At 50.3% G+C, this 24,108-nt stretch overlaps 1 protein-coding gene across 4 annotated transcripts in view; it reads right to left on the reverse strand.

The window, feature by feature from the left end:
• Dnmt3a (DNA methyltransferase 3 alpha) overlaps positions 1 to 24,108 on the reverse strand; it is a 100,806-nt gene that overhangs the window by 59,345 nt on the left and 17,353 nt on the right. For all 4 annotated transcript variants that reach the window (XM_020162639.2, XM_020162637.2, XM_020162642.2 and 1 more), the window contains exons 2-3: positions 13,201 to 13,447; positions 1,164 to 1,268 (exon numbers count right to left, since the gene is read on the reverse strand). In XM_020162639.2, coding sequence (XP_020018228.1) covers positions 1,164 to 1,268; positions 13,201 to 13,263 — 168 coding nt within the window. In that variant the 5' untranslated portion in view covers positions 13,264 to 13,447. The remainder of the gene's footprint in view (positions 1 to 1,163; positions 1,269 to 13,200; positions 13,448 to 24,108) is intronic.

Consider the following 24,108-nt stretch of genomic DNA (forward strand, 5'->3'; position numbering starts at 1 on the left):
CCTCTGACCCCAGACCTTCGGCCTGATTCCAAAAACTTACAAATTGGAGTCAAAGGGTCATTGGATCTTTATTTGCTACAGGTGGTAGCTCTGGTTCCCAGCAACTAGGTCAGGGAAAGGGGAGTTGGCTCTGCAAATGCTGGGCTGTGGAGCCTCAGGAGGGCATGGAGTAGGACTGTTCTCTCCAGCTTGGCTCGCATAGCCCACCTCCCCCTGCCAGAACAGCCTGCTGCAAACCGGGTATCTTTTGAAGTCCCGTTTTATCCTCCATTGTTGTGTGAAATTTTCACTCCAGGCCATAAAATACCCACGCCTGCTTTAGTATTAAAATGTTTAGAAGTACATACCCGTTAAGTGGCCTAACTGTTGCACCTCCGCTGTACATCCTCAACCAAAAGTGGCAGTGGTGCACTTCAGCCCCACTCCGTGAGCCCACCTCCCTGCCTCTGTTGTGTGAAAAGCCTGGGTTCTCTGCCCTGCTCAGAACATTTCCCCAAAGGGCTGAGCTACAAATCTGGGGCCCTGGCTCCCCTCACCTTCTTGCTCCAAGTTTACCATTCTCAGCTAGAAGGGGCAAAAACAAAAGAATCAGCTGTGTTTGGTGGTGCGAGATAATTATCTTCTCTGAGGAATCCAGCCAGTCCAGAACCTTGGCCCTGAGCGCTCTCCATCTTGGGCAACCCCAGAACTCAGTGTCATGGCTTTCAAGAGCCTGGAGCATGTGGACAGGCCCTGTGGCCTCCACCTCCCCACAGGACTTCACCAGTAAAGACCCTGGACAGCCTGCATCTCCACTGGTGGGGGCTGAGGCCCAGAGCACATGCATGGACTTGCAGGCAGGGGTCTGTGCCACCAGGTCAGGGGGGCTCTTAGCCCAGTCTGGGGAGTCTGACAGGCTCTCTTGCTGCTCCTCCAGAGGGAGGCCAGAATCCAGGGCCTGGTTGAAATCCCAGCTCCAACACCCATCAGCCAAGTCCCCTGGCCTTGAGGGCCTCCAGTTCTCAATATAGAAAACAGGGAAATGTGAGGGTGTTGTGGGGTTCAAAGACTGGAAGACTTGAGTGAGCTGCCTAGCTCACTTAATGTTTCCAGAGCCTTGCAAGGTACACATCACTGCTATCCACATGACACACGTTGTGGGGTTGTGAAGGATGGATACTCACCAGAGGGTGCTTGCGCTTCCGGCCAGGCCTCCCCACCTTCCGGGCCGTGGCGCTGGGCTCCTGGCGCTCCTCCTTGCCTCGAGGCTCCTCCTGCTCCTCTCCTTCCTGTGGGCACAGACAGCCTGTGAGCCAGAGCTGACCCAAGAGATATCTAGTCTCAGGCCATGTGGGCTGGCCTTAGCCTCCTGTGGCCCACCTGCATGACAGCCATACTTCCAGGGCTGTGCTGTGGTGTCCTCCCCATCAGGGCAAATGTCACCTCCTTCCTGCCTGGTGACCCTGGAGCCACCCCTTAGAGCCTCATCTAAATACAAGCTGGAGGCCGTTCGGGGACCCACTGACTGCCCCAGCAGAAGGTGCCGCCCCCTTTGGTGACCATATTTTCTCAACCACAAGATTATAACACAGGCTCTGATGAAGGATTTGTCTCAGAGTTAGTTTGTTGATATGAAAAAAATTGTACACAGTTCAGTGAGCAAGCTATTTAATGAATATTGAAGAGAATAAGGTCACATGAGAAGAAATGCTAAACTTGCTGATGCCTGTTTGAAATCCATGCAATACTTCAAGTGGTGACTGTTGAGCCAAGTGTAGACCTTCCATGACTGATATAAGCACCCTGCCCCAGAGCCTGAACCATGTGGCTCTGGCATTGCATGTACCACCACCCCACAGGAGCATCCCAGGGACCATGTCCCAGGGGTCATGGCCTTCCTGAGTCTTCTCACTCACTGACTTCTGAACCAGAAGTCTCTTTTGGTCCCCACTCCTCACACAGAACCCGTGCAGGGCTGGGCCCTCCATACTTACCTCCTAGGGCCCAGAGACAGATACCTAGAAAGTCCTGTCTCACTGTTCCAGCCTGGCCACAAACCACCCACAAGTCCCTTCTGACTCAGCAGGTTCCAGCATGACTAATTACCAGTAGAAACAAAGTTAGGGAAGGAGAGAGGGACCTTGAGCCAGAAAAGGACGGCAGGCTCCTTCTCATGACCTGTGTGATGTCAGCAGACCAACATGGCTTTGTGGACTTCCCTGTAGGAGGGACCAACCCACACCAACACCAACACCATGGCTGGAGAAGAGGAAGGTACCTGGGTTTTCTGGAGATTCCTAAGATGGCCCTCCACGTCCCACTCAACTTTCATTTTCTGTGATTTCATAATAGCTTTGTGGTTTGCCACATTAATTTTCAGGTGATGGTGGGACACACAAGCGAAAGCTAGTGTGACCAACTGTAGACATCAGACCAACAGGAAGAGCATCACTGGCCCCTTTGTCTATCTGCCTGCCCATCCATTCATGGTCTGTCTGTGAGGCAGACCATGACAGCTCAAGTTCTGAGAGGCCTCTGAAGAGATGTGAGTTGAGGCTGACAGGGGTACCAGGCCTCAGCACCCACCAGTGTGATGGTCACACTGGAGGGGGTAATGTTTGTGAAGGAGACAAGAAAAGTTAGAGGCACAAAAGAGATCACTTGTCCAAGAAAGGCGAGAGCTGCTACCCAAGAGACAGAAGTCAAACAATGCAATGATGTCAAGGACAGAGATTTGACTAGGGGCCATTATAGGTGGTCTTTGAGACACTGTCATTAAGCTGTGCAGAATGACACAGCAGTAAGGATGGAGAGGCTGAGAAGGGGCTGAAGAGGACCATTTAGGGAGCCCAGCCAGAAAAGATACAAAGGGAAAACAGGGGGTAGGGAAGGGGAAGGCTGGCCCCGGGGCCAGAGACCTTTGGGGGCCCTTTTAACAGGCAAGAAGTTTGGATGGGGCTCTTTTTAAGAAAGCTTGGCAGAGGTGCAGTGAGGACCAAAAGGCCTTTGGGAGAGTGGTCAAGTGGAGAGGGAGCCCAGGGGAAGGTGTGCAATGCCCAGCTGCAGGTGGCCCACAGGAGGCCAGGCTGCAGGCTCTGAGCTGTCTCTCAGGTTCCCACAGATGCCCTCTATAAGAAAGGGTCACTTGCCTCACAGAGGGAGTCCCCAATGCACTGAGTGTGGGCAGGCCGAGAGGAAATCGGTGCAGCTGTGGTAAGCCTTGGGGTGAGGTACTGCTTTGGGACTGATACTACTGCTAACTGTCAGGGGTTGGGGAACGTTGTGGGAAGGCACAGGGCCTGGGGCCTGGGACAAACCAATGCAGACCCAGCATGGAACCTAGCATGTCTGACCTCTCCTTATGAGAGGGATGACCCTCTCTGAGTCACAGATTCCTCCTGGGGTGTGAACTGTCCACCTGCCTGCTCCTCAGGTTCCTCAGCAGAACCAGTGGCTTGTCCCCTTGTCCATTTTGCTCACTGCCGAATCCCGAGAGACTAGGATAGATTCTGGAAGAATCTGCTTGGAAATTCTGAGATTTCAACTATTTCTTTAGCAAACTGCATTTATTACAAAAAGGTTTATTTGACGTTTTAGCTTTTATTCTGAATTCATCAGACATGAGAAAGTCAATCAGGGCCCTCTGATCAGCAAAAGAAATCACAGTCACTCTAAAGTAATGACCTAAGAACAAAAAAAAGACACTTAACCTTTCAGGACCAACAAGCCCCAGCTCCCTCCCATGTACATGGGAAAAGTCTCTGGGGTCGCCATCAAGCAACCCCATCATACTCAGACCTTCTTCCCTGTTAGATTTAATTCAGGGTAACCCAGCTCAGGAGGAAGGGGTGGGCCTCCTGATGCCAGGCTCCTGAAATGCCGGAAACACAGGCACAGCCACTGTGTGCCAGGCCTGAACCTCGAGCTCAGAGCAGGGCAAGATGTGCTCAGGTCTCCAAGTCTCCATGGGAGTCTGGGTTAGGATTCACACCCAGGAGTGGCCCCTGCCCCTTTCATGTGGCCTGAAAGCACAGTGGTGTAAAGTGTGCTATCTTTTGTCAACATGTTGCTCTTCAGTATGGAGCACAAGTGTGGGGCAAAATGGAAGGCACGCTCTGCTGTGGCCTGTCTGCAGCTCACGCTGCCAGGTAAGGGCTGATCTGCCGAGCAGGGTGAGCAGATGGCCTGGGCCATGCCCTCAATGGCTCTAAGATGCGTATCAAGTGGTTCATTCTTGCGTCTGTCACGGGGCCTGCTTTATTGGTGTCACTGCTGATGGGCTGAGCAAAGGAATGTGAAATATGCTCATCAAATCTGCAAGTAGCACGGAATTAGGAGGCATCGCTAATACTCTGAAATAGAAGAATCTGGTCCACAGTAACCTGAGCAGCTGGAAAGCAGCGACGCATTCAGTGGGAACAGCTTTGAGTCCAGGCTGGTTTCCTCATCTGTCAAGCGAGGGACTTAACTGTCAGCCCTTCAGAACAGTGCAGGGGAAGGAATGAGACAGGGGGATTTGAAGTGGGCAGGGCAGGGCTGGGATCTCTTCAAGCTATTGCCTCTCTGCAGCTTGCTTTCCCCTCCATGAAATGGGGATAAGACTATCTACATCACAGTGACGATAAGAAATGAAGTGACAGTGATTGAAAGCAGGCCTGTGCCAGTCACTTGAGAATTGCTCACTTCCTCCAGGCTCCACACATCCTGAACTAGAACATTTTGCAGAAGCACAACACTCCCACTCCTCTCCCAGGGATCTCCCCACCTCATGCAAATCCCACTCACTGCCCCACATGTGCAGCCATCACTCATGGCACAGATAGATCCCACCATCTGGCTGGTGCCACTGTGGTGAGAAATGCGTGACACTGGGGCTCCCCAATCTTTCCAAAATGCAAGGCTGATTATGTCACTCTGCAGAGCTAAAACCCTCCCCGAGACGATCCTGAGGCCTGCAGAGGATCAAGGTCAGTTCCTTAGCCCTTGTATATGAAGGTCCCAGGATGCAGCTGGATTGCCCAGGTCTCCTCTCCACTGCAGCAGGTGCAAAAGCAGCTGTCTACCCCCAGATACTCTGGCATAGCCTGGCAAAGAAGTATCTGTCCAGTCTACCTTCCCATTATGCTTCCCAGAAAATCCTTAGTCCCTTTTCCAGCCTCACTTCCTGGGCCACCTCTAGTCCCCTACCTAGACTGAGCAAACAGACACCTTGTCTCCTAAAACACCCACTACCCAGGATTCCAACTGTCAGCATTGTGCTGGCCAGGCCATGAGCTCCTTGAGAAGTAACAGATTTTTTTTTCTCATGGTAGACAGGGTCTATGTAGCCAAGTTGGCCTCAAACATGCGATCCTCTTGCCTCTGCTTCCCGAGTGCTGGGATTACAGGTGTGTGCCATTACACACAGCCAACTGGGGCCTCTTAACAATGGAATGCACAGTGCCAAGACTGATGGAGCCAGCACAAGACAGACACCCAAAAACACTTTGATGATGAGTGACAACCATATGGTAAGTAGGTGCTCAATAAACAACCCAGTCTACACACACACAGAAGAGGCACACGTGAAAAACCACAGTCCTATGTAAATGCAGGCTCCAGCGTCACTTGGAACTTGGATCTTTGGGTCTCCAGAAATGTGTTTTTTTGTTGTTTTTTTTTTGAGACAGGGTCTCCTATACAACGAATGCTGGCCTGGTACTCGAGAGCCTCCTGCCTCCGCCTCCCAAGTACTGGGATTACAGTGTGCCACCACACCTAGTATAAAATGTACATTCTAGGCTTAAACTTAATTATCACCTTACATTTATGTAAGTATTTATGGCTTTCAAAGCACCTTTACATTTGGAGGCCTATAAGATCAGGTGGTTCCCATCAGCCTGTCTCTAAATTTCTGAGGCTATGATCTGACCTACATTTTAGTGCAGCTCACTGGATGGATTATTTTAAGCCACACACAACTTCTCATTCTGATGAGCAGGGCTATGATGATAATAATCTCTCACATTTGTACAGTGCAGGGTAATTAACAAAGCATTTCCACAATGTTATTTCATTTTATTCTTATGCTTTTCAGAAAGCAGAACTAGAGTTATATTCTTTTTCCCATTACATAGGTGGGAAATCTGGAGCTCACAGAGGTTATCTGACTCACAGAGATCAGAGAGTTGAGAAGGGAGGCCTTCAGAACTAGAATTTCAGTCTTTTCATTCCCAGTCTTTCCACAGCAGCATGACACTAAAACCACCTATGCCATGATCTCACATCCACACATAAGCCTGCAGGCAACGCATGCTGGGGGCACACACTGGCCTTCATGCCCATGAAGATATACATCCTCTTGCCTTGCCTTGCCTAGACACGGGCCCCTTCTCCCAAGAGATACGCGTCCCCAAGGTCCTTCCCTGAGACAGCCAGAGACATATGCACTCCTTCAGTACTGACACCGGACTCCACTGACCCGGCATCCGTGGAGCAGATGTCTCAAGTTGGTATTTGAGTCGAGGGGATGAACTTGCCGGATCTAGCCAGCCACTTGCCTGGGCCCTCGGGACAAGAAGCATGTACAGCCTTTGCCAGCTGGCTGGCTGGCCTCCCAGGGACTGTGTGCGGTTGTGGAATTCAGTGAAACGAATTGGCTTCTGCAGCAAGCAGAGCTCTGCTCTGGCACTGGGCTATAGGGGCCACATCCAGGGGACAGCAGACCTGCACGATGCATGCACAACACACTCGCATGTGTAGGTGTGCCCAGGCCTACATTGCAGAGATGGCTCTGGCTAGAGTGGCAAGGGGCAGATGCTAAGGATGCTCTCTTCAGAGCCCTCTAGAGCCCCTGCTTTTTTTGACCTCGGTTGCCTCCCAAAGGCCCTTCATTGCAAACACTCACTGGCTTCATATGGAAATTACTGATAGAAACCGTCTTCTCCCCATAGTCCACACTCCCAGAGGACAGGGAACATGTCCTAGAGGTCCCTCACGGCTCCTGGGTACTTGCACACAGTGGGTGCTTCATAAAAGTGAAGTGGTTAAGGATGGTTATGCCTGCTGTTTCCCCAGCCTTCCCGCCAGGGCATCCATCCTTCCTCCATAAGCTGTCTGCCCTGCCAGACCCTCACCCACTTCTGGAAGGAAGACAAATGCAGAGTGGGATAGGTCACATCCCCACCAGGCACAGAGGTGTGCTCAAAGAAAACAACTGAGCACCTACTGTGTACTGAACACAAAGGCAAGCAACCAGAACTCAGTCTAGAAGGTGAGACAACAGTTGGATAAGCTGTGTTGATGCCATGCTGAGGGCCAGAGGAGAGCCTGCCTACTGCTCTGCTGGCAGCCTCCTTCATGGGCACCAAGCCCACTCCTGTCCACTCCTTCAGCAGCCCACCCCAACTCTGCATCCCTGGATTTACAGAGGGAAAGAGTCCAGATAAAACTTTGTAGCCATGTGACCTTGGCCAAGTTTCCTAAGCTGTCTAAGTCTGGCTCCTCATCTCATCTATGAAATGGGATGATGACAGCAGGCCCTCTGTTCATGTGAAATTAAATGAGGTCACTGCTATGCAAAGGAGAGTCCTTTGTAAGACTTCTGCACTGTGCCCATGAAGGGGGATGATTAAGGGTAACACCCCTAACTGGCCTGTGCCTCTCTGCAAAGGCTGCTAAGGGGCAGGTCCAGACCGCCTGGGCCCAGCCCGGGTTCCAGAGAGGAAGCTGTTTCCTGATTGTCTAGGACACTGGCTCCAGCTCAGCTCCCCAAGTCCCCTCTACACAGCTGAGTCCAGCCTTTCTTGCCCTGGCCCCAGAGGACCTGCCTTCTCAGCAGGTCTGAGAAGTGTCCAGCCACTTGGAACAGTAACCCCAGAGGTCCCAGCCCTGGCCTCTTGGTGGAAGTAGTCACAGCTCCTTGCAGGTAGGAAGTAGGTCTCACTCCCACTTGCCTTGGTTTGGCTTCTGTTCAATGGGCACAGGAACTTCAGGTCTCTTGTGCCCTAGGACCTAGAGAAAGGAACTTCCTCCACATGCCAGGCTCCCAGCAGCCTCCAAACCATGCCACATGCACCCCACCTGGGCTCCCTGAGCTTTTCCCTCAACTTTGTGATGCATGGTGCTGCAGTAGCCCCAAACCACAAAGTGCAGGCAGAAGGACCTATAGCTAAAGTGACAGTTATTGAAGTAAAGCATAAGGCAACTTTAATATGCACCAGGTCCTAGAGTTACCACCTCCATGGCATGCCATCCACTTAAACATCTCAAGCCCACTTGGGAGCAGATTCCCTGCTGGGTGCTCATGCTGCTGAGTCACGCAGCAGAGCCCAGATTCAAAGGCAGGTCTGTCTCCAGAGCCCGCTGACCCCACTAACAACCTTGTGGACTGCATGGCTAACTAAACTTGGTATTTAGCAATGTCTAGTGTAAGAGAATTTTAGGTAATCAGAAGAGCAAAGCCTAGGTCTTGGTCAGCGCATGTGATCTATGTACATCACAAACCTACTGAGCACATCCAAGCATCCAACAACTCCACTAAGTAGAAATGTGCACACCATTTATTTATTTATTTATTTGGCAGTACGGGGCCTTGAACCCAGGGCTTTGTGCTTGCTGGCAGGCACTCTACCACTTGAGTTACTCTGCCAGCCTGTGCACACCATTATGATTCACTGTGTTCCTAAACAGGAAAAGGGAAAGCACTTTTTCTGTAACTATTTAAATGTCCTGAAGAGGAGCCCTTTAAAGGATCCTGTAGAGACTAGCCAGTTGTAAGTGACCATGTGGGGATATCTGAGTGCAATAGAGAGGACATGCCCCAGGATGCTCTGTGTTCCTCAGACCTGTGAGAACCACTGAGATGGGAGCTGGTGGGGACCCCACCCAAGGATGCCCTTGTGCTTGTGTGCCAGAGAAGAGGAAGCGCTCGGAGCCCAAGGGAAATTAGTACTTGCCAGGCCTCTAGGCTGGACTTGGGGAGGGGGAAGCTGTATGCACACTCACACACATGCGCAGACGTTCACCTGAACACCCACTCTCCCAGCACAAACTTGCTGCTGCCTCTGCCCTGCAGCAGGAAAGGGCGCATGTGGCTGAGCTGCTCGGAAGACCATCCCTCCTCTGCACTTAGGCAAGGCCCAGCTATTTGTACCTTCTTATCCCCTGTCCTTTGCTATGTCCTCCAGGAATGTCATTAGATTCCTTCAACAGACTTGGGGAGCCCTACTATGTGCTAGGTACTTGGAAAGGTACCTAAGTCTGAAGGAGAGAGAGAGAGGAAGAGAAGAAAAGAGAAGCAGCATGTCCAGAGAGGGAGAGGGAACAGCCAGAAGCAATGTGCCTGTAGCAGTGTGTTCCGTTAAGAGATCTACGGGTGGGGGTGGGGGTGGGGGTAATGTGTGAACACATGCATGCGTGCGCACATAACCATGAACATGAGCCTGTGCACGGGATTTCCTGCTGGGGATGAAGAGCCACATCCCCGGGCAAGAGCCTGCTACACAGAATTAGCAGGCTAGTGGGCTCTGACCACCCCAACTTTCAGTGTAAATAAACACTTGCAGCAGAAGACTGAGCAGGACCATGGAGCATCACAGTGGGGCGCGCTGTTCACTCCATGCCTTTTCACATGGGAGGTGGCCTGAGAGCACAGAAGCCAACAGCACAGGCTGCCCGCTGTTCAACTCTTGCACCACTACCTACTACCTGTGTGATTTTAGGCAAGTGAGTTAACCTCCCTGAGTTTCAACTTAGTCCATATTAAGAAAGGACAATGAAAATATCAGTGTCTACCTTACGGGGCAATGATTAGAACTAAATAAGATACCGTGGGTACAGCACACCCAGCAGTCAGTGCTCAATGCATCTTGACCATTATGTTTCTGAGGCCAGAGGAAAGGGGGATGCTGAAATCAGGGAAATACCCTGGAAATCAGGGAAGACCCCCCAAATGCTCTCTCTGCCTCTTGCAATCCCCCTCCCCTCCACGCACACAGAGCTGCTCCTACCTCCACTGCACCTCTGAGTGCTCACCTACGCAAGCATCCCCCTCTCTCTGTCATGGCCACATTTACCAACTGACTCACCCCAACCACAGTCCCAGAGCTCAGCCCCCAAAGCCTGCTTCCTCCCAGTTTCCCCTGGCAGCACCTACCTGCCCACTCCATGGATGGCAGGATGGAGGAGTTGTTGCCAGGGGACACTCACATTCACAGACCTCCCTCTGCAATTCCAGCCAAAAACATGGCAGCCTCCACCCATCACACAGAGCTCTGCACCCCACCTGTCTGGCCCTGGTCTCCACAAAGGGGTTCGATCCATTAAATTTTCCTTTCCATTCTTATCTATGGAATCCTTCCTGAGCCCAGGGAATTCACACTGAAGGGGCTGAGACCCTACCCTCCAAGGGACACGGGAGACCAGATGCTAACTACGCCAGTTATTCTCAAATGTTAGTGAGCCATAGAGTCACCTGGGCAACTGGTTAAGACATGCCTCACATATAGCACAGTGGTGCACACCTATAATCCCAACACTCAGGATGCCGAGGCAGGAGGATTCGAGGCCAGCCTGGGCAAACAGCAAGACCCTCTCAAAAAAAAAAAAAAAAACAACCATCCCATGTTGAGTTTCTGACTCAGCAGGGTTGGACAGGAGCCTAAGACTTGCAGTCCCAGCACCTTCGCAGGTGATGCTGATGTGACCAGTTTGGGGATCACATTTTTTGAGAGCCTTTGGTCTCTTGCAAACTGTGATCCAAAGCAGAGTGAAGCAAAGGCTTTCCCAGAGAGCAGGAGAGAAAGCAGGACAAGGGCCAACAGCAGAGGGATGGCATAAGCAAAAGCCTGGTGGCCCAAGAGGGACTCCAGTGTTGCCTGGAGGCAGAAGGGATAAGGCTGAAGGGCACGTGGGGCCAAGTGGTGAAGGGGCCAGCAGCAGCAGCCACACCCCTCCTTGGGACTCACCAGGCAGTTCCTTTGCATTGAGTGCCTCTGTAGGCTCCCTGGGCTGCAGACCAAGCCTTTGTTTCACTCTGCAGCAAGGCAGCATCCCTGCCCCAGGCCTGGCTTTTCTGGACTGCCATGGCGGCTGCCAGTGTCTCCACCCGCCCTCCCCAGGCAGCTCCCTGGCACTGCTGGAGCCAACCTTGGGGTGCCGGGGGCTGTGCCAGGTGAGCCAGGCATGGCGGCTGGGGAGGAGGCCTGGCCAGCCCCAGACCTTGTCTGTCCAGATCTCTCTGTCTTTTGTCATAACCACCTCTGCCAGCATGAGTGTGCACTCTATCAGCCCAGGATCTGGGCTGGGTGTGTGTTTGTTGCCACTTGAGCCAGAGCAGTTACTATGGGTAGATAATAATAGCAATCGTAATCCCTCATAATTGGACCAGACTTTGCTGTCTGCAGGGCACTTCCATGCCCATGACCTCATCTGACTTCCACAGCTACCCTCTGAGAACAGCAAGGCTAGAGTTACTCTCCCCATTTTCCAGCTGAGCAAACACAAGCCCAGATGGCCTGAAGTCACATCTCCAGTGAGTAGCATCCTCGGAATTGGGGCCTGGGAGTTCTGCCTCCTTGTCCAGTACTTCTTCTCTACCATAACTATCACAATACAGAGCCCGCCTGCCCTGCTGCTAGGCAGGAGCTCCGTGGTGCAATAACAGGGACTTTGTCCCACCTGTGGGGGCAGTAACTGCAAGTGCATTGATGTGAAGGTGCATCAGATCTGTTGAGATGTGGGCAGCTCAGAGTCACCCAATCCAGCAAGGGAAACAAAGCAAGGCCCAAGGAGGGGAGGGAAGCAGTCATGACCATGGCTATTGCTAGGGAGCACAGGAAGCTGCAGGTATCTCTGACACTCTGGGTCAAACATTGCCTGAGTCCTGAGCAAGAGTAGCCCAAAGGTCTGTGGGATAACCTGGACTATCAGGTTTCTTCCAGAGGGACCAGAAGGAAGGGAATTGATCTCCAGCCCCAGGAGCCCTGCCCAGGGGCCAAAGAACAGTATCTCCCAATGTCCTCTGCCTGACTATGCACAGGCTTATATTCCTGTGCAGGGTTCCAGGCTGCAAAGACAGGTTCCTGGGCTCTGTGTGCACACCTAGGGTGGGTGTGTGTCCACAGCAGGACTGTGTGGGTGGCCATGGAAGGGTTCAGATCGGGGAGGCAGGACATCAGGCTCTCATCTGAATCTACCACTGTCTAGCTGGACTGTGTCCCTGCTGTAAACCAGGGCCATCTCTCTAAGAATGAGCAAGCCCAGGAAAGAGATAAGCCTATGTGAGGGGTCCACCTATGTAAGGTGGGTAGCAGAGCTAACATCTGTGGAGTGGGGGTAGCTGGGCTAACTCTCTTCCAGAGCACTCAGGGCCCCACACCTGGTGCCATGTGAGCACCCTTGTTCCATGGACATGCCTTGCTTTTCTAGACACCATAGTGTCACACCCCTCCCAGTGGCTCAAGGAGGGGAAGAAGGCAGAAGGGACCATGGAGACAGTCAGGAAGGCTCTCACCAGCACAGCTCCCCTGCAAGATGACAGCAGAGTTTGCCACCTGACAGAGGGGAAACAGAGTCCAAGTGTCAGAGGTGGCTTTCCTTATGGGTGGCCCCAGCTTGGAAGGCCTCCAGGCAGAAGAGTGCTGAACTCCTCACAGGGCTCTGAAACACAGAGGGCACCAGTGCCATGGCCAGAAGCCACATCAAGGACAACCCAGTGATACACACTGGGAGCCTAGGGCGGTGGGTGGGGCATCACTCTCTCCCAGGGCCACCAAAGATGATGTCACCTGCTCCTGAGCACCCGAACACAACAGAGTGCCTGTGTGGGCGGACTGCCTCACATCTATGGCACCCCAGAAAGCTCCAAACATCTAGGGTAACAGAGGCAGCTCAGAGATAAGAGTGACTTACAAGCTAGCAAGATGCAGACCGCACAGGTTTGGGGACTCTCTGCAAGCCATTCAGAACAGGGGTTCAAGCCTGTGCTCCAACACCATATGGGCTGAAAGCCAGGGTCCTAGAGCTGGACTCCCTGGGTAAAATCCTGTTCCACCTCCAAAATTTACCTACTCAAAGCCTCTGTTTCCTCATCACTAAATTAGGGAAGCCAGAGGTCTCCACCACACTGTTGTGAGGAGTGAGTGATGCATGTGACCCCATCGGGCTGTCATTATGTGGGGCCAGGGTCCCTGGATGCCAACCAGAGGGTCCCCGCTAAGAGCCCATTGCTGGGCTGCTCACCTTTCGGTCCTCCTCCCGCTCTTGAGCAGAGCTGCTGGTGTCCCCCGGGCCACTGGAGGGCATGGCGGGTAGCTGGGCGGTGGGAGGCAGGCTGGGGCTGCGCGGGGCTGGGGGGCTGGTGGGCTTCAGGGAAGGAATTATTGTGGTCTTTGTAAGCGAGAGTTAAAACTTAAACATAGATCCCAGTGTCCAGCCCTCTGATGAGTCGCTGCCTTTGCCTGTAGATTTGGGCTTCCGAAGGTTCCACCTGTGGGGAAGAGAAGTGGGTCAGCAGGGTAAACAGAGTCCAGGACCTGGGTCCCACCTAATCACGGCTCCTCCTTGGGAGGGTTAGTCTTCAGCTCAGGACCCAGCCTGGTCTGAGAGGCCCCTGCCTCTGATCTCTCTAGGCTCAGCCTCACCAGTACCCCAGAGAGTAGGAAACTGAGGCAGATGGCCAGCGGCACTGAGCAGCCTCTGAGAGACTGAGATGATGACAGTCCCCCAGAGCCTCTGTGTTGCTGTGGCACTTCTGGGACTTCCAGTGGCCTCCTGCTCCTCCCTTCTCTTCATTCGCGTCCGTTCTTCCCTTTGAACGCTTCCCACACCCTCCCTCCCACCCTAACCCACCCCTGGGAAACTCCAGCCTCCCCCAGAGGCCCCCAGCCTGACTACATTTTCCTTCTTATCTGTCCTCACCCAACCCCCACACCCACACCACTCCTGCCACGTGGAGGAAGTGAGCGGCAGGCACCCAGTCACAGGATGTAGTGAAATGAATGTCACCTTGCTTCAGGACTAGCGCCTGGGCCTGAGGAAGCTGAGGCCTGAACCCAGTTGATGCTGGACTGATGCCAGCTTTGCTGCGCTCTCTAGGGGTACCCTGTTAGAGAAGCTTGGAGGTGCTGAGGGAGGAGGCCCACCGATCTCTCCCCCATCCCAGAAACTACCCCATTCGCCTTCAAAACTAGTGGGCTTCACTTTCAGCAGGCCCTCCAAACCTGGCCAGATGAACTTTAGGGGCTTTTCTTCCTCCCAGCTCCAGGTGTGGGCTAAGTGCCAGTGAAATAACAAAGCCCATGCCTCTGGCCACAGCTGGGGTTGGCGGCTGCTGCATCGGCCCCCTTTCGAAGGGCCATGCAGCTCTCCAGCTCCCACCCCCCAGGAGACAGCGCCAAGCCCCTGCCTCAAGTGCGTGCCTGCCTGGGAGGGGATTGGCAGCCACAGGAAAGTAGGAGGCAGCTGGATTGGGGCCACCCACACCCTTCCCCTTCCAGTTCCCCGTTCTGCTTCCCTGCTCCCCTCCCTCCTAGGCTTTTCCTCCCATCCCCCTGCAGCCAGGGCTCCCTGGAAAACCAGGAACCGGAGACAGTTCAAGCGAGGCTCTCCCCAGGGCCAGCCCCTTCCCCAGAGGTGGGTGACAGCCTAGCAGGCAGTCGCCCCAGGCCTGGCTCTGCACTGGGAATAGCCAGAGGAAGCTGGAACTGAGAGGAGACTTCTGAGGGCCAGGACAGGAAGGGCCCCATAAGTTAAAAACCCAGATAGGAAAGACGCTGAGCCTCACAGCTACAGCCTGGGGAGGCCCCAGGTGACAAGTCTTATTTCCCACACCCGCAGGCTGGCCCAGGCTGCCTGCCCAAACACCTGAGAGAGTGGATGGCACCAGGGGAGGGGCTCCATGTCAGATACTGTGCTAAGCACATGACACACGTTCCTCATTTAGGCAGCTTCCACTACTTCTCTAGTTTACAGCTGAACCTAAGGCTCAAATAGTTAGGGCATGTCCAGAGTTAGGGGAAGTCCATGACCAAGGAGTGAACCTGACCTCTTAACTCTGAGGGCTGGGTTCTCTACAGCACTAAGTCTTCCACAGAAACAACTCTGCAGAGCCCAATAAAGAATTTATCCGACCCAAACTCCATGGGGCTTCTGTCCACTATTGGCTAGTGGTTTCTTCTCAAGCCCTACCCCCCATTTGTGACCACAATCATCTTCAATCATCCCAAATCAAAACTTTCAGGAAGCGGAAGCTGAGAGAGGCAGAGTCACAGATGAGAATTTGTTCCCTAACTGGGGCTCCTCTGGTCCTCAGTTTCTTATCAGAAAGAGGGGAGGGGAGGTGCAGGGCAGACAAAGTGGAGCACCTTCAGTAGCCCTGAATAGAGACAGAGGAGATGAGGCAGAAAGTAAGCAATAAGAGTTGGTCTCCATGTTGCAGAGGCCCAGAGATACGGAGGGCCCCTGCCCTACAACAGCAGAGGACCTGTGAGGGGAGCCCAGCCAGAGCCTCTGTTCCCAAGGGGAAAGGAGGAAGAAGAGAAGGAAGCAGGCAGGAGAAGCAGGACACCACAAGGCATTAACCCGGACCCCAAGAGCAGACACCCCGGAAGGGAAAGGAAATGTTTCTTCCTCCTCCCAGGTCTCTGACATCTGAGCTACATAAGCTGTCCTCACAGAAAAGAGCTGACTTGGTCAACCCTAGGTTCCTTTGTGTTGCCCAGTAGACCAGCAGTGTCTGTGAGTGAGCCTCAAAATCACTCTGCATCATCTAAAATCATCCAGCATGTGGCCAGGCAGGACAGGTACTACAACCTCTATGGGCACCATTCCGTGGCCAAGGTCCCAAGCCAGGACACAGCACCATCCACCTGCCCTAGGATGGTGAGGATATTCTTCTCCCAGGCACCCTGGTTGCAGCACACGTCCACAGGCCTCATGACTTACCCCTTTCCCCACCCCGTCAAAGGTGAGGTGACAAAACCTACCTCCACGGAAGACCCTTGCCACGAGCCCTCCTGCCAACACCAGCAGCTTTTATTTTCCCCATGGTGGGTTTTCTTGTTTTGAACAAGGACTTAGAAATACTTAAGGAATTCCACTATGAAACGCTTCTGTCACTGCTTCAGTGACAGATGAGGCTCTGGTGGAAGCCAGGGATGCATCTCAGTGGCCCTGGCTTCCACCGCCAGCACCACAAAATCAAACCAAGCACGTCTGTCATGGAAAAGAGCTGGGATTTTGGCCATATACATTTTACAACATTCTTCAGTCCACTGTAGTAGAAAGATTATTTTTTTAAATGGTTTTTTAAATTTAAGCATGAAGTTTTTTTTTGGTTGTTTTTTTTTTTTTGGCATTACTGGGGTTTGAACTCAGGGCTTTGTACTAGCTAGGCAGGCACTCTACCACTTGAGCCACACCTCCAGCCCTAGAAAGACTATTTTTTAAATTAGTATTCATTAATAGCACACAGGGTTTCACTGTGATTCCACAGATGTATACGTTGTAGTCTGAGCAAGTTCACCCTTTATTTTATTCCCTTAACTCCCCTTGATCCTCCCCCCTTTTTAAAGAGTATGTGGCAGGCTGTAGCTATCATTATATATCGATGTGATGTACTTCAATCCTCCTCAAGACCCAGTAACCTCTCTCTGCCCTCTCCTGCTGACTCCCCCAGACAATGCCTTTCACACTCATGTCCCACTATTATCACTTCAGACTACATTCCATAATGAGCAAAAACATGTGACACTTGGCCTTTTTGGGTGTTTTTTGATGGAACTAGCATCTGAACTCAGGGCTTTGCACTTGCCAAGCAGGAACTCTATCACTTGAGCCATGCCTCTAGTTCATTTGGCTCTGGTTATTTTGGAGATGGGGTCTCATGAACTATTAGTCTGGGCTGGCCTTGAACCATGATCCTCCCGATCTCAGCCTTCCAAGTAGCTAATATTACAGGTGTGAGTCACTTGTGCCTGGTGATACTTGGCTTTTTGAGCTTGGCTTATTTCGCTCAATATGATGAATGGTTAAAGAAAGATTTTTTTTTTTTAAGATGTAAAATCACAGGATTGGACTGTACAAGAGAAAGAGACACTACTAACAAAATTTTGAGATCTGGAAAGCAGCAGTGTGACAGCCACATTTGAGACAGGAGTGTGTAAGTCGATTTATAACAGAGTCCTCAACAGACACTTGATGCCACAGCAGCCAGTACTCTGGAGTCAGAAGATCCATGTGTGACAAGGGAGGGGTGAGGATAGGTAAGACACCTAAAAAATTAGCTAGCATTTGTTGCCCTCAATGCAGAGAAACTAAAGCAGATACCTTAAAAGCAACTGAGGCCAATAGGAAAAGGGGAACAGGTACTAGAGAAAAGGTTAGATCAAGAAGAATTAACCTAGAAGGTAACACCCATGCACAGGAAATCAATGTGAGTCAATGCCCTGTATAGCTATCCTTATCTCAACCAGCAAAAACCCTTGTTCCTTCCTATTATTGCTTATACTCCCTCTACAACAAAATTAGAAATAAGGGCAAAATAGTTTCTGCTGGATATTGAGGGGGTGGGGGGGAGAGGGAGGGGGCGGAGTGGGTGACAAGGGAGGGGGTGGGGGCAGGGGGTAGAAATGAACCAAGCCTTGTATGCACATATGAATAATAAAAGAAAAAAAAAAAGATCCATGTGTGAAAATCAAGAAGCCAAGTGAAAGGCGTTGCATCCCTCCACCTACTTCCCCCAGAAGTTGGAAGGCTCGCATTATCTGAAAGTCACAGAGCAGTGGTAATACACCCAAGCCGAGGGGACTGAGTTTAATTTAAATGCTGAGATGAGTCCCTCAGGCTGCTCCCCCACTGGGCTGGACATCATGGGGAGCCAGACCCTGATCTTTTTCTCTGGAGAATCTAATCAGTCCAGGAGAAAAGCCCTAAGATGCCAACTGACATTAATGCAAAATGGGGCATGGCTGTTCAGGTCAACCCATGTGGATCTGAGAGTTGACAAGCCCTCAGTCATGCAAGCTTCCAGGCAACTTTTAAGTCTCTGTTCTTTTGTTTGTTTCATTTTGTGAAAAGGTCTCCCTAAGTAGCCCAGGCTGGTTTTGATCTCTCCATCCTCCTGCTTCGGGCCTCCCAACTGCTGGGATTATAACCATGTGCCACCATGAGTCTCCTGTTCTTATCCCAGAAAGAACAAGTAAGGACCACTGCACAACCAAGGGAAGGCTCTAACCTGGCAGACACAGACCAGAACAAATAAACCAAAGCCAAATGCAAATAACAAGAAAAAGAATTTGGGGAAAACAGACTTTATGCACAGAGAAGATGACATCACAGCATGAGGCAAGAGTATGATTCTATTTTAAAAGAACAGTCAAAGAACAAAACACTCTAGAACCAGAAATCACACCAGAAGAAATGGATCTAGCATATGATCCAAGAGTCCCACTACCGTGTACATACCCAGAGGAACTGATATCAGTATTGCCAAAGAGACATCTGTGCTCCATGTTTGTTGCAGCACTAGTCACCACTGCTAAGCTAGGAAACCAACCTATCCACCAATGGATGAAGAAAATGTGGTACATATACACAATGGAATATTATTCAGTTACCAAAAAGAAAGAAATCCTGTCACTTACAGCAACATGGGAGAGTCTAGAAGACATTATGTCCAGTGGAATAAGTCAGGCACAGAAAGACAAATACCATATATTCTCACTTATATGCAGAAGCTAAAAATGTTGACCTCATAGAAGTAAAGAGTGGACTAGTGCTTACTTAAGGATGAGAAGAAGGGTGAGAGAGAGGATGGGGAGTGGTTGGTAAATAGGTACTGGGTTGCAGCCAGATAGGAGTAACTTCACAGTAGGGTAACTGGCTGACAATAATTAACTGTATAGTTCAGAAAAGATAGTAAGAGGATTTGAATGTTCCCAACACAAAGAAATTATAAATGTTTACGGTGACAGATAGGCCAATTACCCTGATTTGATCATTATACCTTATATACAAGTATTGAACTATCAGAATGTACCCCATAAATAAGCATGACTATTATATGTCACTTCCTACAAGGAGTTTATTTAAAAACAAACTACATCTGGGTGTGGTCATGCCTGCCTGTAGACCCAGCTACTTGGGAGACAGAGGCAGGACTATCACTTGAGCCCAGGAGTTCAAGGCCAGTTTGGGCAATATAACAAGACCCCATCTCAAAAACAACAACAGCAACAACAACAAACCCAGACAAACAAACAAAAAGATAAAAACAGGAGAGGAAGAAAAGAAAATTGGTCTAGAAGTCTCTACATCTGAATAGGAGTTACAGAAAGAAAAGAACAGAAGGAGAAAATTACCAATGGGATATTTCAAGAGAATTTTCCAGCATCGAAAGACATGAGTTGCCTGACTGAAAATTCACTAATTGCCCAGCACGCCGATGAAAGAAGCCCACAGCAGGAATTGCACTGTGAAACTTCAGAACACTGACACAAAGTCCTTGCCATTTCCAGAGAAGAGAAAAAAGTGACACAAAACCAATCAGGTAAACTGAAATAAAAATTAAATAACATTTAAAAGTTAGCTGCTCAGTCACACTGGCTGCATTTCAAGTACTCCAGTCCTTGAGATGCTGCTAATAGCTATGATATGGGCAGTACACCTCTGCTATAATTATTCGTACAATAATTTCTCTTCCCCACTAAATTAGACCATATCTAATTTGCTTGTATCTTCCCTACTTCCTTCTATGAATGAGGCCTGAGACATAAATGGTGCTTTATGAAAGTCTGTTGAATGAATAAAAATAAATATGCAAAGTACTTGACTCTACTGCAAAAAAAAAAAAAAATCAGGCTCAGTATCACTCTTGAAAGCTGGAAGACAGGTGATCAATACCCTCAAAATTCTTTTTCTTCTTCTTTTTTTTTTTTTTTTTGTGGGACTGGAGTTTGAACTCTGGGCTTCATGCTTGCAAAGCAGGTGCTCATCCACTTGAGCCACACCTCCAGTCCACTTTGTTCTGATTGTTTTGGAAATGGGATCTCATGAACTATTTATCTGGGCTGACTGCCATCCTTGATCCTCTCAATCTCAGCCTCCCAAGTAGCTAGGACTACAGGTGTGAGCCACAGGCGCCTGGCTTACCTTGAAAATTCTTAAAGAATTAAAAAAGTCTTAATTCTTTACCCTGCCAAGTTACCATTGAAGTGTGAAAGTAGAATAAAGACATTTTCAGACATGCATGACTTCACACCCTGCTTGCAGAAAGCTGGGGAAAGTGTCCTCTAAGCACAGGAGAGCAGGGAAGGGAGTCTCCAGGATGAAGGTGCAAAGAGGCTGCATGACAACCACCTGGTATGTGCCATCAAGGACCACCATCGCCACTTACACAGTGTGACTCAAGAATCAAGCAGCAGCTGCTGCCATCAGAGTGGCAGTGCCCTCTGCCACTGCACTGCTCTCTAAATCCAGGAGCTGAACAGGTTTGAATGTTGATGAACATCTGTCTGGAGGATGTGCTCCAACTGGAGGGGTGAACCAAGCAGAGGAAGAGACACAAAAGCTAGAAAACAGGGCTCCAAACAGAAGGAAAAAGAATTCCAAGGATGACCACAGAGTGAAGTCAGAGTGTCAGCTGTAACCTGCCACACTCCTTGAAAGCAAAGGGCCCAGGAAGAAAGAGTACATAACTCAAAAGGAGGAAGTGAAACGTCTTCACCTGCTGTGACTGCCCTTGTGGAAAACCATACTAATGGTTATTAGAAGGTGCAGAGGAATGAGCAACAAGCACAAGGAAAACAGGGCAGATGAACAAGCAAGGTGATCATCAACCTCAGGAAAAAATGAAAAGAAGGGAAACTACTGCAGTACACTAGAAAGCTCAGCTTTGAATCATAGTTGCGCTGACGTAAGGATGTAAACACCATGCTGATTTAACAAATATATATGCATGTATATAAATACACACACGAATTTAGACAGATAAATTATATACATAAACACATCTATATAAGTTTTGAATGTACCACAAAATTAACGACTTAGAAAAACAGATTTATTACCTTGCTATTGTGCTTGTTGGAAGTCACAATGGTTTCCTCACTAGGCTACAGTCAAGGTGCTGGCGGCACTGTGTTCTTCCATTTTCTTGCCTTTCCTGGTTTCTAGAGGCTGCACCTGTTCTTGGCTCATGGCCCCTTCTACTTCAAAGCCAGTGATGGCCAGTCCCTCTCTCTCTCCTATCATCTTACTTTCACTCTGCTTCTGTCACCTGCGTCTTCCATATCTACAGATTCTGTGGCCACACTGACCCACCCAGATTATCCAGAATAAATCTTAAGGCTCTTAATTTAATCACATCTGCAAAGTCTCCTTGTCCATATTAGGCAAAAAAGGGGCCATTATTCTGCTTATTACAAACACGCGCGCGCGCACACACACACTAACATAGGTATCATAAGCCTTTTTGAAAGAATATTGGAGGGTAGTGGTAACAGTAAGGCTACTCAAAAACTATTTAGGAGGTTGGCTAAGAGTAGAAAGGTTGGTCAAGCAAGAGGATCCACTAAACAGGAAATCATGGAAAATGTCTACATAGATAAATTCAAAATATGCACATTACTCAGAAATAGGGGATGTAAACTTGTGAGAAGAATCCTTTAGCTAAAAGGTCTGAACGTGGCTACCTCTGAGAAGAGGAACAGGCAACGAATGACTTCATTTTCTTGGGAGATTCTAGTACTATTTGACTTCTTAGAACACATGCATGCACTACTTGTAAGTAAAAACGAATTTTCAAAAAGAAGGAATGGGGTAGGGGTACCGGCTTTACATCCCATTGCATCCCATTGGTGGTGTTCTAGAAATAGCAGAGTGGCTATTGCTGTTCCCCTCTGTTCTGTGAAACCATCCTGCCCCACAGGGTAACCATCGCTCCTCACACCCACAGAGTTCCATCACCAGCTACAAAACTGCTGCCTCCTTCTCTGCCACTCATGAAATATTCCATTCTTTTAATGCATCACTTCCCCCAACCCCGGCCTATGCACAGCCCCTCCTTCCCATTCATCCCAAACTGCATGTTGGTGCTGCCTATGTCCCAACCACACTGACTCCATCAGCAGCCCACCTCAGCCCAGGGACCATAATCCCACCCACTGTCCCCAACGCCATCCCCACCTTCCTCCCCAGCCCCCCAGGAGACCATCCCAAGTCTCAGCTCCTCCTCTGCTCCACCCAGAGCCACCTAGACTGTTCGATCACAGTTCCACTTTCCTAAGGATGCTCGACCTGAGACTTGCTCCAGCAAAACAACCCCAACGTTATCACCCCAAGCACACCTTCCTCCCGGCTCTGGTCCTCTAGATGAAGTCCAGGAGGGGACAGCTCCTTGTAGGTTTTGGTTGTGCTGGGCACAGAGTGAGCATGTGACCCAGCGGAGCCAAGCAGAGGCCTCCCTGGAACTTAATTACTGATGCTAACTGGAAAGATGCTAACTGAGCCACAGGTGAGGCAAGGGCTGCCAGCTGCTGTCCTATGGCTGCATGGGGCGAGGGGGGCCGATGGCAAAGTCAAAGATGAGGGATCAAACAGCAGTTGTCTGGACCCCTACATCTGGCTGTACCTGAGTAAGCCTGGGACTTGTGACTGACATTTTACGAGAATCTCAAACACCAGAAGTCTTCCAGGGAGGCAGGTTGGTTCAAACCTGGCCTTCTTTCTTGTCAGCTGTGTGACCCGAAGCAAACCTGTGCCTCCATTTTCTCAGCTGTAAAATGGGGGGAAGGCAGTGCTTGTGTCACAGAGTGGTGTGGGAAAATGGAATGGGTTAAAAATGCTTACAAGGGTGCCTGGCACAGAGAAAAACACTCAATAAATCTGTACGATTATTAGTCCCTGACTTATCCACCCAGATTCCTCTTCTTCCTTGGAATCTCAGGAGTGCCCACAAGTGGACGTTGCTCAAGCAGTAGCTTTTACTTAAGCTCCCACGATCTGCCAGACTTGTGAGTACAGCTTTACAAAGTCAACATCTCTTTAGTCCTCACACCTCACCCCCATGCTTTGAAGTGGGTACTATTTTTGTCCCCATTTCCCAGATGAGAAAAATGAGGTGCAGAAAGGTTCACAAAACTGCCCAAGGTCACTGTTAGTAAGAAGCAGAGCCAGGTCCTGTCCCACTCAGAAGCCCATGGACCGGAGGAGTGGCTCAAGCAGCAGAGCCGCCTGCCTTGCAAGTGTGAAGCCCTGAGTTCAAACACCAGTCTCACAAAAAAAACAAAAAACAAAAAAACAATGATTCCCACTCAGAAGCCAGTTTCTCCCATAACTAGCCTAAGTGTGTTGAGATTTATTCATGGTAGGCACTGCAGGCACGGTTGGCTTGTCTGGTATTCAATGCCCTGCCCAATGTAGGAATCACTCATTCCTTTATTCATTCAAATATTTACTGAGCACCCACCACATTCCAGGCACTGTGCTCAAGGTCATGCACTGTCATGAAGGCGATCCTAATGTTATTCCCATTTTATAGAAGAAGAAACTGAGGCTTAGAGAGGTTTGCTCCATCTCCAAGAAGCACAGGTAGAAAGTCCCAGGGCAGGTATGAGTGCAGGTCTGTTTCACTCTCCGAGCCCTGCAAACAGAGCGGCATTCAGATGAACATGCTAAGTGATCACAGAACCTGGAGCCAGTTCCACAATCCATGATCTGTGTCCCTGGCATGGCCCCAGCCTCATGGTTGAATTCCTCATTTGAGCAGGGAAAGAGGAGTCAATGAGTCCTGTGAACAGCAAAACAGCATCTTGTCCCTCTCCCCAATCTGTTCCATCATCTGAAGACTGAAGGGCACATTAAGACCTTCTAGAAGGTGATGTCTATCTGTCAAGTTTCCCCTTCTACCACCACCACCACAGCCTCCCTGGGTCAAAAGACTGAGGCTGGGAGAGGAGGGCAGGAGGAGGCCTCAGTGCCACTTCTGGGTAAGGAGCCATCAGCACCCCATTGCTCTTTCAGAAGTATTACTTGCGCCAGCCCACCAGGTCCCCACAGAATGCCAAAAGCCATGGGTGACAAGCTAACAGTCTGCCATCCTGTCCCCACTTCAGAGCCTGTCTGTCTGGCTCAGGAGTTACAATGCAGTAA

This window comes from Castor canadensis, chromosome 12 (assembly GCF_047511655.1).
Source record: "Castor canadensis chromosome 12, mCasCan1.hap1v2, whole genome shotgun sequence".
NCBI classification, from domain to species: Eukaryota; Metazoa; Chordata; class Mammalia; order Rodentia; family Castoridae; genus Castor; species Castor canadensis.